Below are 16,534 nucleotides of genomic sequence, written 5' to 3'. Positions count from 1 at the left end.
TCCATTATTACAAAACATTTCAGATCGCTTTTCCATCTTCCATAAATGCCTCTCCGGCCCAGATAAGACTTGAGTTTGGCGTAGTAAATCAGTCAATCACTAGAAAGGGGGTGTACATTAAAGTATGGAAAACAGTTCAGTCCTGGTTGGCCAAACAATTGTGAAAAACCTTCTGGGGTGAAGTCCAAACAAGAAAAAATGTGTCCTCTCGTCGGTATCTAGACTCGTCCTCTGAAAATTTGGGTGTTCGGCCATTATTGGGAATGACCCTTCCCCAAGGGTAATTGAAGAAAACGATAAATGGCGTAATGAAGAAAATCTCTGCGGCTAAAGACAGAATCACTATTAACTAGATCTCATCCCTGAATGGTCCTAAATGACTATAAAGCCCTAACGTTTCAGCCCATCTTGAGTCTCGGTGGGCCAAGCAACTAAAAGAGCACTTTATTAGATACTGCTTCGGCTTTCTTCCTGGACTTTCCCACATTGTGCCTTGGCTCCGGGAAGCAAAAACAGCATGATGTAGACTGTGCAAATCTGATGAGGAAAATATTGTTCATTTAACTTGTTTGTCTTGTTCTTATAAACACAAGGAGGGCGACGCTGAGAGCACTTTTCAGCAAACATGGTATTCGAACTTGCAGACAGACCATGATTGCGTGCTTTCAGGCAACGGATATCATTTTGAATTGTCGTTTTCAGTAAATTTTTAAAGCACGCTACAAAAAAACTGAAAGACTGTGAAATCATGTCGCCTTATCTCACGGATACCAATTTGAATTACCTTTTTAAACCAAGCTGCAGAAAATTGTAATATTGTGAATTATATATATATATTTTTTTTTATTATCAAGTCCACTAGACCTATGTTTTAGGAATGTCTCTGTGGCAGTTGCAAAAATAGGCTAATGTATGCCATTCTCACTTGCGCTGTCCGTTTTATTTCTGACAAGCTTTACCTGTCACCTGCTACCATAGGTTCAGAAATTACAGTGTAACATGCACCTTGGATTGTTACACTGGCCAGGTTTTAGAATGACAGTCCAAGGCATGCACCCTCAACTTCTTCCCGGCAATAGGCATTCCACTTACTGGTCCCCCCAACTCTGGAATGCCCTGCCTCCCAATCCATGATAAATCCTTGCAACCCCGTTGCTTTCCATTAAACTGCAATCTTTAAATTGTTTTACTCTGCCATACTAAAGGGAAATGTATCAATTTGCACCTGCACCATACACCCCTTAAGATATATCAAGTATTCCTCTCATAGTCTATTCCTGTCCTATAACTCATCAACCATGCACACATTTTCTCATGTCACTGTGTTTGCCCTAATGTACCACAAAGACTGCTGTGTACAGAGTTTCATGCAGATTTAATTTTCTTTGTGCTTAAATAAATAACTCTTTGTGACTGGGTTTTGAGCAACCTTTGTTGAATGAGAACCTTCATAACATAGTTATGGATGGATTAGGTTGATCTGAACAGTGTATAAACAATAAGATATTGATTGTAAAAAGGGCACCCAGAGAGATAACATAAATAACTAAAATCTAACACTCATATTGAGACAAAATGTTTTATTTTTCTTTTAAGGATTTGCCAGTGAAACAGAATTTGTATATGTTTCATCCTTCGCGCCCCAAGGTTATCCTGGAGTTGAAAAACAACACAGAAAAAATAACAGCTTTTGATGGTATGTGTTTGTGCAACATGAGACATTGCTGATCTTTAATTTTGCTATTTCCTAAGGGATATTTATGATTCCAATTTTTGTTGTTGTTGAGTTTTCAGAGTTCTCGGAAATCGACCTTTAAAATTGAGAATTAAAAATACACATCTGCTGCTAATCGGCTATGTGGCTAATGTAGGGCCTATCCCTCTCCGCCATGAGTGTATATATCTTAAAGAGATGAGAAGGGCTTCTTTCTCTACCGTGTGCAAACATATGTTAAAGGTACTGAGAGGCGTAGTGGAAGTAGTTCTAATATTTGGGCTTGCAGTCCAGTGGCTCACCTGTGCATGTCTAAATCTTTCTACTGCCCACAGCTTGCTTTAATCTGCTCACATGTCCAAATCGAACTTCATGCACAAACCACCTATTGTGGTGCACCCTGCCTGTTTCCACCCAAAAAGGCCTCCCTGCTGCTCACTAAAAGATTTCCTTGAATAGGGATGTATGGTGAGGGAACGCTTGCTTACTCAGTTTAACCCTTTTTGAATGTGTAAACAGTGTCTGTCATGTTTTTGGGGCTATTATCAGGTAGGAGCCACATCACCTCAGAAATCTGCCTTCCAGCGTGTGGTCCACGAAGAACCAATGCTGCTCTGTTTTTGCCTCAGACTACTCCAGAGGTTACCTTAATTGTGGTACTGCTTAAAAAAGAGCAAGATTTGGAGATGCCCATTCCTTTTCTAATAGCATGTTTGAAGCCCGACCTAGCTTGTACTCTAGCATTCTTTCTGGTCTGTGTTAACCTGATATGAGAGGGGGGCTCTCATATCAGGTTAACACAGACCACTGGATCTTACTTAAGAATGTCTTCTCAACAACCAAAGGTATTGTTTAAAAGAAAATAATAACTTAAGCAAGGCCACCATTTTAATAACAGCTATATAACCAGAACAGGAGAGGGTTTGGTTATGCCTTTTTTGGAGACCCCCCCCCCTGTCAATCTTGGAGTACACAAAATATGCATTACATTCTGAGCTAATGACCAAAAGGGAAAATTAGTGTAGTCACCAGTAGTAGCTCACTGAAAACAAAAAAATGGAAAGAAAGTGTAGGAGAATTTTTTTCTTTTCCTTGTGGAATAATATCATACTTGATCCATATCTTACAAAAAACACTTTCAGTGCTCAGACTGATTCATAAACAATGAGAAATGGCAGTACAGAAGGTTTTTAATAATAAGTTGTTACTACCTATGACTCTAGATAGGAATATAGATAGAGATATATGTGGGTATAGTAGAGTGTTTACATGCCAGGTAGTGGTTGGTTTACCGTAAAATTGCAATGCTAAAACAAATTGCAAAACAGCTTACATTAAAAGATTTGAACAGTGAACCAAATACAGATGAGGTGAGGATAAAAAATCCTAATACTAAATAAAAAAGAAATATAAAGTATGTATGATGTTAGAAGAAATTAATTGAAAACAAATGAATAGAAATGCATGCTGTTTCTCTGACTGCTTAAAAAATATGACAGCTGTACAGACCTTTATGATAATACTTGCTTGCTCTGTTAAATCATATTACGAGGGTGTATTCAGAATCCACCAATGATGTGTGTCAAAGTTATAATTGAGAATCTTTAGCACTGTACTCCTTTCCGTTTTTACATCAAAGATATCACAACTGTATGAAATGTGTCTAGAGTATATGGTCCTTACAGACCTTTGATAGGTTTGTTGAAATTTGACTAAAAATGTTAACCTTCTTTAATATATAATAAGGTACACTTATCATGGAATGGGCTGATCCCTCCTGCTAACCATTGGCCAATATCTCTATTAGACTCCAGTGTGATCTTTGCTATGTTACTGTTCAGTGAACGACCTGCAAAGTTTGCTGCATATGTTGAGAAACATTCATCCTCTAAACTTATAAAACTGGGTTTAGGTAGGGTAGTGAAGGTATGGATCATGTTCTTGCATATACTAACTGAACAAAAGCAGGGGACTATGGCAATTAATGTTGTTTACTATGTAGATCATTATGCTGTATTTAATAAAATGAAATAAGGTCCTCTTTGCAAGAAACTTGATTCCTGGGGTATTAATGCTTGTTCCCAGGGTTTTAATTTGTCGAAGGCATCCCAATACCAGCCCTCATATTCGTAGATTTCACTCTTCTGATTTCTTGAACACCGGTGGGATTGCAGAATTTGTTAAATAAATTCACTGACTTCTGCAATCTACAGGGTTTGGAGATGAATACCTCCAAAACCAGGTATATGACTTTCAACCCCCATAAGGCTTTCAGAGGTGGTTTCACGCAGAGGGACACACTGCTGCACATGGGTGATAGATTTGACTACCTTGAATCAGATTTGACAATATGCATAACTGGAAACACACTTACAGAAAAGTGGTGCAATAATGCTTTATAGATCCTCTCCAGTAGTCAAAACGTATTAAGTCACTACACCTAGATGTGTCTGACTGGCGATCGTGAGCCAAGGTGCAAAATGCATCACTCTACGGGGCAGACATTTGGTGATCAGGCAGCACTAAATAGCTGAAATTTAAGGAGAACAATTTACTGAGATCTTTATTTAACTTAACTCAAAGCACTCCCATCTTACCCTTATTTTTTGATACAGGGCTCAAGAAGATTGAGGATATAGCTGTTTTAAAGCCCCTTCTCTTTTGGATCAGATTATGATCAACCCCCGATCTGTCATATAAAATCCTGGTTTTAAGTCCTAGGGCTGGACAATGTTTGGAACTATCCTTAAACCATCAACAGAGGAACTCAGGACATTGAAAAATCTACCTATTGGGTCCATTTGGAAGAACAGTGCCATTGAGAAACAAAACCCAGTAGCATGACGGATAGCATTTTGGATCGTAAAGTTATCCCGGCATTTGAATCTTGTATGTATGATATTATTCCACACCAGGCTCGAATATGGTACATTAAATTCAGATTGTGAATATTAACTAATAGAAGTGGAAGCATAGCCCCAATGATCAAGGCATCTGCAAATCTTGCAACAACACAATTTAGAATAAAGAACATGTATTATTCTACTTCCCAATGTACAAAAGGGTTAGAAGGAAGTGGTCCAGACACTTATGTTTGAATTTGAGTTATAAGCACCATCATACTGCTTCCAGAGAACTTCAATCAGACATGAGCTCACTTACTGTTTTTGCTATGAGTAAATATTTCTATGCTGTTTGGAAAGTCAGTGATCAGTATCCTTTTATTGGAACACTCTTAGAAAAGACCCCATCCGGCTCCCTATCTCTGGAACTACGCCATAGAGAGCAACTCCTTTCACACGCCACAAGAAACCCTGAGGCATGGTTTATTTTTATTGTACTTCTTGTGCATCTCATCCAATATGTTGTTTATTGGTTTCGGTTAAACGTGTACAAGAGCAACACTGGTTTTAAGCTGTTAATCATGGTCAAGAAACAGATTTAAAAAAGAAACTTAGTTAAGAAAAAGTATAAAGTAAGTATAGAAAAACAATGTTCAAATAGAATACAACATATTAAATTATAAATAAAAAGAACGTTTTTAAAATTAATGTGTTGAAGGAAATTATGAAAGCAACTAGGTGCCAGATGCTACTAAGCAATTTTTCAATCGCTGACCCTGGGATGTCAAAGGGTTTGGTACCGCAAAATGGCTATTTCCAATGTGCAAAACCCATTGTACGAATTGGAAAAGTTTTTCTGACTCATAAAATGGGTTTTGCAACCCATACCGAATCAGAATTTAGAAAGGGGTGTGATAGAGGCGTTACTTCCAAATTATGATTTGATACAGTGCCAATTGTTTGCAACGGAGGTTACGGTTGCAAAACAAACATTGAACAGTTCCTGACTCGTCATAGGAGATGGTAACTTATTCGCAAAGGGAATTGTGTTGGCAGCCTCAGTTGGCAAGGGGACCATACTATGCTTTCCCTGATGTTTTCCCATTCAGGAACCTTTTATTTTTTTTAAAGCAGTCCTGGTTCATTTAACCTTGCAGGCCATCATCCCTGTGTTTGTAGACATTCACAGGGAGGTAGCAAATTGCTGTCTGCCTAGTTAATATTCGTTATGCAGGTTGTTCTCCAACTCGTTGTGAATGGTGATTTTTCAATACGACCTAACAGTACATAGCATTGTACATTTGTAAAATCAAAGGGCCTGATTTTGATTTTGGTGGACAGGTTACTCTTCACAACGATGAAGGATATCCCGTCCATTGAAATATATATCCCATACGATATTATAGGATTTATATTTCAGCAGCTGGGATATCAGTCACCATTGCGACAGAGTAACCCATCTGCCGAAATCTAAATCGGGCTCAGTCAGTTAACAAGGTTGGTGCACACGTAGCCACCACTTTTTGCAAATTGACAATACATCAGGCCCTATGTATTCTTCATTTAACAAGATCTCTACATTTTACTGGTCCTTACAAAGGGCAGACATGCTGTGGAAACCTCAAATGTAATCGTATAGAAAAAAAAAATTACACGAACACACACTTATATGAAAAACTTTCTGAAAACCACCTGCGAGCTGCTGAAATTTGATGTCAAGATTCACACGTGGTCTAAAGCTCTTGATAACAGATGTTACCACGTACAGGTGTTTACCTTCTCTGCAGGGTATTTGCTTGGGCACATAGTGTTGTTAAACCAAAAGAGAGAGGGGGGGACCGGGAGCCAATTAGAAAGAAAAGGTACAGTACCAAAGCTCCCAAAGAATTACGTGGTAATTACTCAGAGGTAACTGTTCCTATGAGAAAAGAAGGAAGTGACCTAATCTGGTAGCTTAGAGCAATGTGTTAGGGGTGTTGCATTCTGTTTATGATGAAGGTTGGATACCCATGAAGGTGGGGGAATACCTCCTTTTGGAAAAAGTGCCCTCACACACCCTTGCGGGTGTCATGCTTCATCATCGGGCGTTTGCTCCTCATGGGGGTGGCGCTGCTGTCCCCCACAGGCCCCGTGAGAGGGCTCTTTGGCAGAGATCTTTTAAGGAGAGACGACGCAGTTGTGCATGCGAGTATGTAAGTGAGTGTGTGAAATAAAATTGCCTATCCGGTACCTGGCCATAGACTTTCATTCGGGGGTCCGGGAGGCAAGGTTAAAAAATAACCACAAAGGATAAGGAGAACCTCTTTTAAACAAATTATGTAGAGGGATGAGTACTGTCCTGCTGCTCTCTTATCCGTGAGTGTGAGTGATAGTGAAATTAGGTCAACATGTTTCGCGCTCACTTTGGTCCCTAATGGATTCCAGTGCGCTTCTTCAGGACCGTGATGTGCATTAAAAAATATAAAAAATAGGAATTAGAGGTGACAACACTATATTCCTATGGTACCTAAAGTTAAGTGTGGGCGTCTGTGCATCTAATGGAACATCCGGGTCGTGTTCCTTAGTCCAACCTAGTGAGAAAACAAAAAGAGACACTCACACAAGGAGACATGAACATGTCAGGATAGAGTGAATACAATCATTCACTTTCAACGGAATGCTGCCAACTGATCTGCATTCACATCGACATATACTAATAGAGGCATGCTGAATGTAACATGCCCCTTTCATCATAACAGTGCATTGTGAAGTAGCTCTGCTCGTTGTAACCTGTGCAATCAACCATGCACAGGTGGTGTGTCACCAGTGTCTGGCCAACTGTAGCCAGAGGTGACTCGTATCATGCATGCACTTCGTCGTGCTGGCGGTACCCCAGGCATTTCAGGAGTATGGAAAGCAAGCTCTTAAAATCAAGGCATCCCTGCCATCGTGATTGTGTCAGTCTGCTAAAAATGTGCAGCGTGGGAAACATATTGTCTCGAGTGACTTGCTTCGAGCATGCAGATGCGTCCAAAGCAAGTTCCCAGCCACCCATGTATTACTTACTCACGTACAGATTGTTATGCCCCTCTGTTGGTACGAAGCGGGGGCTAAACGCGTGATCATGAAGTCTAGGCATCGCAGCCATGGTAATAGTGGCAGTCCGTTAACATGATCAGGTGAATATCACAAATACATGAGAAAAACGTGCTGAGCATTTAGTTGCATGTAATTAAGTCTACCGCCGCAATGCACTTACATCTGCCATACACATACATAACTTCCTACCCCTCTATTTAGATGAGGTGGCTTCCTCTGCATACCCTGGGGACATGAAGGAGTATACCTGCGGGAAAAATGCCGGAATCAGCTGACCTGGTGCTGGCATGTGTGCGTGAATACCTGTATCCGTTGAGATGGCAGCAGGAGAATACTCACGGTCACTCGCTTCCTTGCAGCCCATTACCTGCCCTTCCTATCCGAGATACGCCGGTAGATGTGAGCCGGTGAAGATGTCAGAGTTATACCGTGGCATTGGACGGAAGCGGAAAAGAGGGGGGCGTGGTCGGTCGTGCAGCAAAAACGTGAGAGTGTTCACGTTAGTAGAAAAAAGGCAGCCATCTTTGAAAGGGGTGAATGGAATGGAAAATTGCTTTTGTTAAGGCGTATTGTCACAATGTGTTCCAGTATTTGTAGGTAATTGCCGAAGCTCCCTAGTGGCTTGTCCTGCCATATGGTTATTTTACTAATGATGGCATATTAGATGGCAACTCATGACTAGCTCTATATGGACAGAAACACAATGCTGGTGCATTACACATCCATATTCATATGTTTCCAACATAACACAGCAAATATTTAGAAACACAGGTGTGGTGAGCCGTAGTTGGGATGATATAATGTGGCTTCAGGCAGAATGTTATTCCCATTTCTAGGGTCAGGGTACAGTGCGTGAAACGGGACAGACCCAGATGTGTATGCGTAGGGGGGAAGAAAAATGGGTGTGCACATCATATGGCCTAATGTATAATGGGGTCAGTTCATAATTTTCAGGGTGTAGCCCAAGACCCAATACAGCATATTAGGCCGATAGACCTAGATGATCAATTCAGCCCAAGGTATATCATCATTCAGACCCCTGTGTTGCTTTTTAGACAAAACACCCAGCGTTGTTCTTGTCTGAACAATGTGCTAGTAGTCCAGCTGGGGTTTGATTCGATAATCGTCCATCTAAGGCTATCAGGGGTATGGTTTGCTTCAAGAAAATGACTCATTAGTCTGGTACTCGTCATTTTACAACGTATGGTGCTTCTATGCTCCCCTATTCGAATTTTCACAGGCCTCGTTGTCATACTTGCATAACGCTTGTCACAAGGACAGGTGATGGGGTATATTACATTTTTCGTATTGCAATTTGTGTGTTTCTTCTGGTGCCAAGGTCTAGCCAGACCCAGGTCTATCTGCTTTGATATTCCTGTGAGGGAAAATGATCCGCAGGGATAGTGGCCCTCTACAGGGGGTAAGGCCCAGAGGGTAGGTTGGGTGGGGGTGGTTATCTTAGGACGTGTGTGGAGAAGAAGGTCCTTCAGGTTTTGAGTGGGTTTAAACGAAAAAGAGGTTGTGGCCCTGAAGTAAAACCCCCTGTCTTTAAAATACCCCAGTGTTTTTTTTATAACCTTCTGAATTTTATTGGAGTTGGGGATGAAGGTAGTCGCGCACGTTCTGCCTCTGTACTGGGTCTTTCCCTACTTTCCAGCAGGGCATTCCTAGGATTGTTCTTGGCCCGTTTCCGTGCCTACCGTATTATTTTCTCCAGGTAGTGGCTGTCTGTCATATTTTCTGACAAGATCTCAGCTTGTTTGTTGAATTCAGTCAGGGTGTTACGATTGCGGCGTAGGAACTGAGGTTGTTTTTTAAGGATTTGGGGTGATGGCTCTCAAACATAAGAAGACTGTTCCTATCTGTGGGCTTCCTATAGTTCGTTGTGAGTAGAGCTCCTTGTCAGCTTCTTGTCCCTACCTCCTGTACCCTTATTCCCCAGAGGAGGTCGAGACACTAGGTTTTGGAACGCAAGCACGTTCTTTATTTCTATTGTTCTGTTTTGGTTGGTTACAAGTACAGACTCTTCAGGGACGGCAGGTGAAAAGGGACAAAACGCTGGTGAAATCAGTCTCTTTCTCCTGAACTCGAATATCTGGGCTTTCTCGGGGTTCTTTCTCCTTAGGTCTGGATCCCGATCTGCTTCCTCTATGGCTGGTGTCTCCGGAATGAAGGGACAGGGCAGGGACAGCAAAAGAAAGGAAAAGAAACAAAACTGCTTTGAGTCAGCTGTTTTAATACCAAGGGAATGAGGGGGGGGGAGGGGGGGGGGGGGTTGTGCTCCACCACCGGTGCCCTAAACGTGGGGTGCCTAGGTGAGGGGAATTCAGCGTGCTGTTCTCTGGGTGGCCCGTAGACCTGCCCACCACCCCCTTATTGAGGAAGGATGTGTGGTCGTCACTTGCCTGGTGCCACGACCCTCCAGGGCCATGGTGTAGGGAGAACCCGCCTCAGTGTCCCTTTCAGGAGAGCTGGTCCTGTAGGTGTTTCTCACGACCTTGCCTCCTTCTCCTCCCGCTCGGTCCGGTTGGGGGCCGTCTTCTTCTGTCTGCCTCGTCGGTTCCTCCGTCCTGGTGCACTCGGGCCACCTCCCTCATTTTCTTCCTTCTTGCCGGTCTTCCGGGACTTGCCAGCGTCTCGTTTCACCATCTCTGCCTTTTGTCCCTCCCCCGGGTTCCTGCTTCCGGCGCTGAGGGGTAGAAAGACTAGACCTGCACCGCTACTTCCTGTTAGTGGTGCACCGGCGGCCATGTTGGAGTTCTCGGACGTCTCAGGCGGCGAGAGCAAGTCGGTGTCCTTACAACACTCCTCCTTCTCGGGAGATCAGAAGATCAAGGAAAGGGATGCTTTCGTGTGATCTGGTGCCAGAGAATTTGAGAAACTGATCTAAGCTGTTAATCCATTCACAAAATGAGGTGCACTGTTCTTCCCCTCCCCTCCAAAAGAGAAGGATATCGTTAATATAATGCCTCCATAATAATATGTTGGCCCTAAATAGATTGTTGTCCCCTAGGATGAACTTTTCTTCAAAGTTGGTCATGTAAAGACAGGCCAGACTCGGAGCGAATGTGCTTCCCATGTTGGTCCCCTGAATCTGGTGGTAGAGTTGCATTTGAAAGGCAAAAAAGTTCTCTTTCAAGGCTAGGGAAGCACATTCGCAAATGAAAGAGATAGGGGTCTCGTAAGGCTATGGGTTGATGTTCTGTAAAGTAGACTCCAAAACTTTGAGTGGCATCTTGTAGTAGATTGGTGTACAAAGCCTCTACGTCTAAAGTCACCAGTAGATGGATGGTTTCAGGTGCAGGAAAGTTCTCAATGAGGTTGAGTACTTCAGTAGTATCCTTGAGATGGGTCGGAGTCTTGATTACCAATGGGCGTAGGTAGTAGTCACAAAACTTGCTCAAGGGTTCTATCAGGGAATCGATACCGCATACGATGGGTCGACCGACCCTTGAGCATTGGTCACTAAGACTCTGACCTATCTCAAGGATACTACTGAAGTATTCAACACAATTACAACTACCCTGCTTTCCCAAACTTCTGATAAAAATGGTACCCCACTTGTGTGGTTTGGGCCAAGCATCAGTGATAGGCATGAATCAAAACTATGACCTTTTGAAGTTAATGAGGCCTTTGGATGGTCCCTGGTTTAGCCAGTTCCTGTAGTGGGCGATAGGCCCAGCCATGCAAGCGTGGTACCAATACTGCAGAAGTGTGGAAATGCTAGGTGGTAGGAATTGCGTGGATCCTCGCAGCTTTTGAAACTGTCGCTCAACTAAATGTGAGGAAAATGTGTGATTTTTACCTGTGTTTGAGGCTTGTAGGGTATTATGGGTACGAAAACAAAGTTGGTTCGTCTAAATCACACCACCTTGGACTTCCCTGGGATTTTAATTTTCAAAAATGTAAGGGATTGTTATTGTGCCCTCAGAGCTAGCTGACACAGGATTAAAATACCATAGCCATCGGAGTGCAAAGTGGTATGGAAATTTGCAGGCATTCTAGGAGAAATTGAAATTTCATTGCCCCGGAGGCATCTTCAGCTAAGCTGGGAGTCTAGTTTTCAGAAATGTATGGATTCAATAGGATTCTATGGGTGATTGCTAAACTTGGGCCCCAAATACCACTGTTACCCACATCTCATAAATGGATAGATTTTTTTGTGACAAAAACCATCTCCACATTGAGCTTTAAAGCCTTTCTGGTCACATGCGCTGGGCCCAGCCACACAAGTGGGGTACCATTTTTATTGGGACAGGTGTTAGACCGCTTGGTGGTAGGATCCTGCTGAACTTTTCCTCTCCGAAATGTGTGGAAAATGTTTGATTTTATCCAAAGCTTGATGTTTGTCGAACATTCGGGGTAGGGTAAAAAAAGTAGTAGAATCTATGCAAGTAACACCACCCTGGACTCCCCAATGATTTTAGTTTTCAAAAATATAAGGGATTGTTAGTGTTCCCTCAAAGCTGGCTGACACAGGGCTAAAATACCATAGTCATCACAGAGAGTAATTTTGTGTGAAAATGTGCAGGCATTCTAGAAGAAGCTGAATTTTCATTAACCTGAACTCAGTCAGTCAAAGAACTTTATTCGCAATATTTCTTTGCATAAAAGAAAATACATCACAATCGATAAGTGCAATTCATTATTAAATTATTTAAAAACATCACAATAAAACCATATAAATTAGACTAAGTAAAACAGAACAACTTGACACATTGACCACAAATTACATGAAAAATTAATCACACCTCCTATCAAATAGATATACATTAAAAAGTTGAAATCGGTACGCAATAAACCAGACACTACTACTTTTAACTAACCAATAAGAATGTTCTCCCATATCTATGCGTTCTGCTTTAAAAAATCTTAAGTGCTTTCCTGTGTTTTACTGTTGGGCACAAATAAGTGGCCAAAACCAAATCAACTAAGGGGTTCTCCAGCCGTTGAAAGTGGGACAATGCTTACCTATATTGACTAAAATTAGTACTATGCAGAAACGGAACCAATATTATTTTTCTTTGCTGGGAGTAAAATGAACAAAAAAAACAGTATATGATAAGCTGTCTGTTCAGAAACCCCATCACATGGACATTTGTTTTTATTTGTCTCCCATCTGATAGCAGCAGCGTTTTCTAAGACTATCTGCTTCAGTTTGTCTTTAAGAAAAGTGGAGCAAGGTGATAAGAAGTCAAATAACTTACGCAGGCCCAATCTTGCGAGTGTGGAACCTACATATCTCAGCCACGGAACCTCTTTAGCATGATCCAACTTAAAGCAATCCCTTAATACTGCTTGATTGAACCCTCTTCTCCTGTTCTTCCTCCTAAGCCTGTCTCTCCTCCACATTCTCCAGAACTTCCACCACACTCACCACAGGAGGATGATGATTTAGGGGTGGGGGAGGCAACAATGACCCTTTCACTGACCCTGATGACGACTCGGACGTACCACAGGACTATTGGGACGATTATGATGACCCAATAGATCCTCCAGACCTCCCTGATCCCCAGGCATATCCAACAAAGCCATCTCCCCCAGATGACAATATTGGCTTTGGTCAGCTTGTGAATAGAGCTGCTCTGTACAACGGTGTTCAGATGCATTCTGACCCCGCAGACGAGGACTTTCTACTAGACACCTTTGAACAGTCACAAAAGTCTGTACAAACCCTGCCAATGTTAAAGGGTGTCATTAAAAATGCCTCCAACATATTCAAGGACCCTGTTAGGGCTAGAATTCTCAATCCCAGGATTGACAAAAATACAAAACCGCTCCCAATGATCCCACCTACATCAAGGGTCAACTACCTTTAGATTCACTAGTGGTAACTAATGCTAGGAAACGTGCCAACTCTCAGACCTCCGGTGATGCGCCACCTCCGGATAGAGAGTCTAAGCTTTTAGATGCTTCCGGCAAGAGAGTTGCTGCCCAAGAAGCTAATCACTGGTGGATAGCCAACACACAGGCATTACTTGCTAGGTACAATAGGGCTCACTATGACCAACTGGAAACCCTATTGCAACATTTACCTGATCAATATAAGACCCAGGCCAATGATTTAATTCAGGAGGGCAAATTAATAACTAATGCATCAATCAATCACGTGTTCCCTTGATGCAGCTGATGCCGCCTCTAGGTCCATTAACACTAGCGTGTTACTCGGACAACATACCTGGTTACGCATCTGTGGCTTCAAACAAGAGGGACAAACAACTATCCTCAATCAGCCGTTCAATCAAGAACAACTTTTTGGACTGGCTGTAGACACCACTCTAGAAAAAATGAAAAAGAACATGGAGACTGCTAAATCCATGGGGGCATTACAGTCTCCATCCACACGTGGTTCCTTTTGTCGCTCCTTCTATAGAGGAGCATACAAAAACATCGGAACAGACACTGCCTCTTCTTCCTACAAAAACACCACACAAACATCCCCCAACAGGGGATATTTTAGAGGCGGATACAGGGGAAACAACAACAAAGGGAGAGGCCGAGGTAACAACATCACTCTCACCTCCCCCACTAATAAGCAGTGACTTCCCTCCAGACCATTCCACCCCGGTCGGAGGGAGACTATCACAGTTCCTACTTGTCTGGACTTCCATCACCACAGACAAGTGGGTAAGATAAATTACCCATATGGTTACTGCCTAGAACTTACAACAACCCCACCCACCATACCACCCAAACAGCGTCCAATGTCCACGGAACATCTCACGCTCTTAAAACAGGAGGTTCTCTCACTGCTTCAAAAACAAACAATAGAACTAGTTCCCTTACAGCATCAAGGAACAGGGGTTTACTCGCTGTACTTCCTAATCCCCAAAAAGGACGGTACCCTAAGGCCAATACTCGACCTCAGACCTCTCAATCTCTACATACAGTAAGATAATTTTCATATGATCACTCTTTAACAGGTCATCCCACTACTTCAACAAGGCGACCTCCTTGCCACACTAGATTTCAAGGACGCCTACTTCCACATTCCCATACACCCTGCTCACAGGAAATACATAAGATTCATAGTAGACGGACAACACTATCAGTTCAAAGTCCTTCCATTCGGGGTGACCACTGCACCCAGGGTGTTCACAAAGTGCCTTGCAGTAGTAGCAACACACTTAAGAAGACAACAAATCCATGTCTTACCGTATCTCGAAGACTGGCTCATAAAAGCCAGGTCATTCAACCAGTGTGTTCATCATACTCATCAAACCATCCAGCTACTACACAACTTGGGATTCACAGTAAACTACACCAAGTCACATCTGCAGCCCTCCCACATACATCAGTATCTAGGGGCCACATTAGACACCTCCAAAGCTCTGGCATATCCCAATCCAGCCAGAATAGCCAGTATACAAACCCTAATCACCAAATTTCATCCACAGCATTCCCTCCCAGCAAGGGTATTCATGCAACTCATTGGAATGATGGCCTCTTGCATTTTCATCGTACCTCACGCAAGACTTCAGATGCACCCCTTACAAGAATGCCTAGCACCTCTGTGGAACCAGGCTCAAGGACAACTTACAGATCTGGTGTTGGTGGACAGCCGCACACATCGCTCTCTGCAGTGGTGGAACACATGAAACCTTTCCAAAGGGTGGCCGTCCTAGAGCCAGTTCCACACATAGTGCTAACAGCAGACGCATCACTCACCGGCTGGAGAGCCCATCACCTGAACCACACTATTCAAGTCAAGTGGACCACACAACAAAGAGTGCTCCACATCAATCACCTGGAATTACTGGCAATATTTCTAGCATTAAAATCACTCCAAGTACATCTACACCACAAGACTGTCCTAGTCCGGATGGACAATATGACGGCTAAGTATTACATACAAAAACAAGGAGGCACACATTCTTTGCTGCTCTCTCAACTAGCGCAAAGCATATGTAGATGGGCCATTCCACAAAATATATACCTTCTAGCAGAACACCTTCCAGGAGTTCACAATCAGATTGCGGATCTGCTAAGTCGACAGACACAGCAGATACACTAATGGGAACTTCATCCCCAAGTTCTTCAACCATTTTTCCAAATGTGGGGTCAACCAGACATAAATCTGTTTGCCACACACGCAAATGCAACATGCACAACCTTCGCCACCAGGTTTCCACACCCGTTGTCCAAAGGAAATGCGATATGGATGAACTGGTCAGGCAGATTTGTGTACGCTTTTCCACCACTCCCACTGATTCCCCTAGTAGTTTGCAAGCTCAGACAACAGTCTCTCAAGATGTTCCTAGTAGCTCCCACATGGGCACGGCAACCGTGGTTCACAACACTCCTAGAACTTTCAGTAGTTTCACACCAAAAACTATGTCTCTCCCCAAAGTTGATAACGCAGAACCATGGAGAGATAAGGCACCCCGATCCAGGACAACTGAATCTGGCTCCTGAAGTCCTAGAGTTCTGTTACCTTAACCTCCCACCGGACTGTATGAACATCATTAAAGAAGCCAGACGCCCTACTACTAGAGCTTGCTATGCAGCAGAGTGGAAAAGATTAGTCATCTACTGCAATAACAATAAAATCGATCCGCTGGATGCTTCAATCCAGGACATCATTTGCTATCTGCTACACTTACAAAGGTTTAATCTAGCATATTCATTCATAAGATTACATCTAGCAGCAATTGCCGCTTATTTACAAAGCAGACAACACTTGTCACTATTCAGAGTACCTCCAATTAAAGCCTTTATGGAGGGCCTTAAAAGAATAATTCCCCCCAGACTGCCACCCTCTCCAGTGTGGAATTTAAACATTGTTCTTACCAGGCTCATGGGTCCCCCATTTGAATCTCTACACAAATGCAAACTGCAGTTCCTCACATGTAAAGTACCTTTCCTTGTCGCAATTACCTCTCTGAGGAGAGTAAGTGAG

General features: G+C 42.8%; 1 protein-coding gene across 1 annotated transcript in view; it reads left to right on the top strand.

Moving 5' to 3' along the window:
• The window catches only part of FAM234A (family with sequence similarity 234 member A), a 346,953-nt gene that overhangs the window by 317,338 nt on the left and 13,081 nt on the right, over nt 1-16,534 (top strand). Inside the window, exon 11 of the mRNA XM_085628316.1 lies at nt 1,597-1,696. Coding sequence (XP_085484442.1) covers nt 1,597-1,696 — 100 coding nt within the window. The remainder of the gene's footprint in view (nt 1-1,596; nt 1,697-16,534) is intronic.

This window comes from Triturus cristatus, chromosome 10, assembly GCF_964204655.1.
Source record: "Triturus cristatus chromosome 10, aTriCri1.1, whole genome shotgun sequence".
Lineage (NCBI taxonomy): Eukaryota > Metazoa > Chordata > Amphibia > Caudata > Salamandridae > Triturus > Triturus cristatus.
This window is presented reverse-complemented; position numbering and strand designations above follow the sequence as displayed.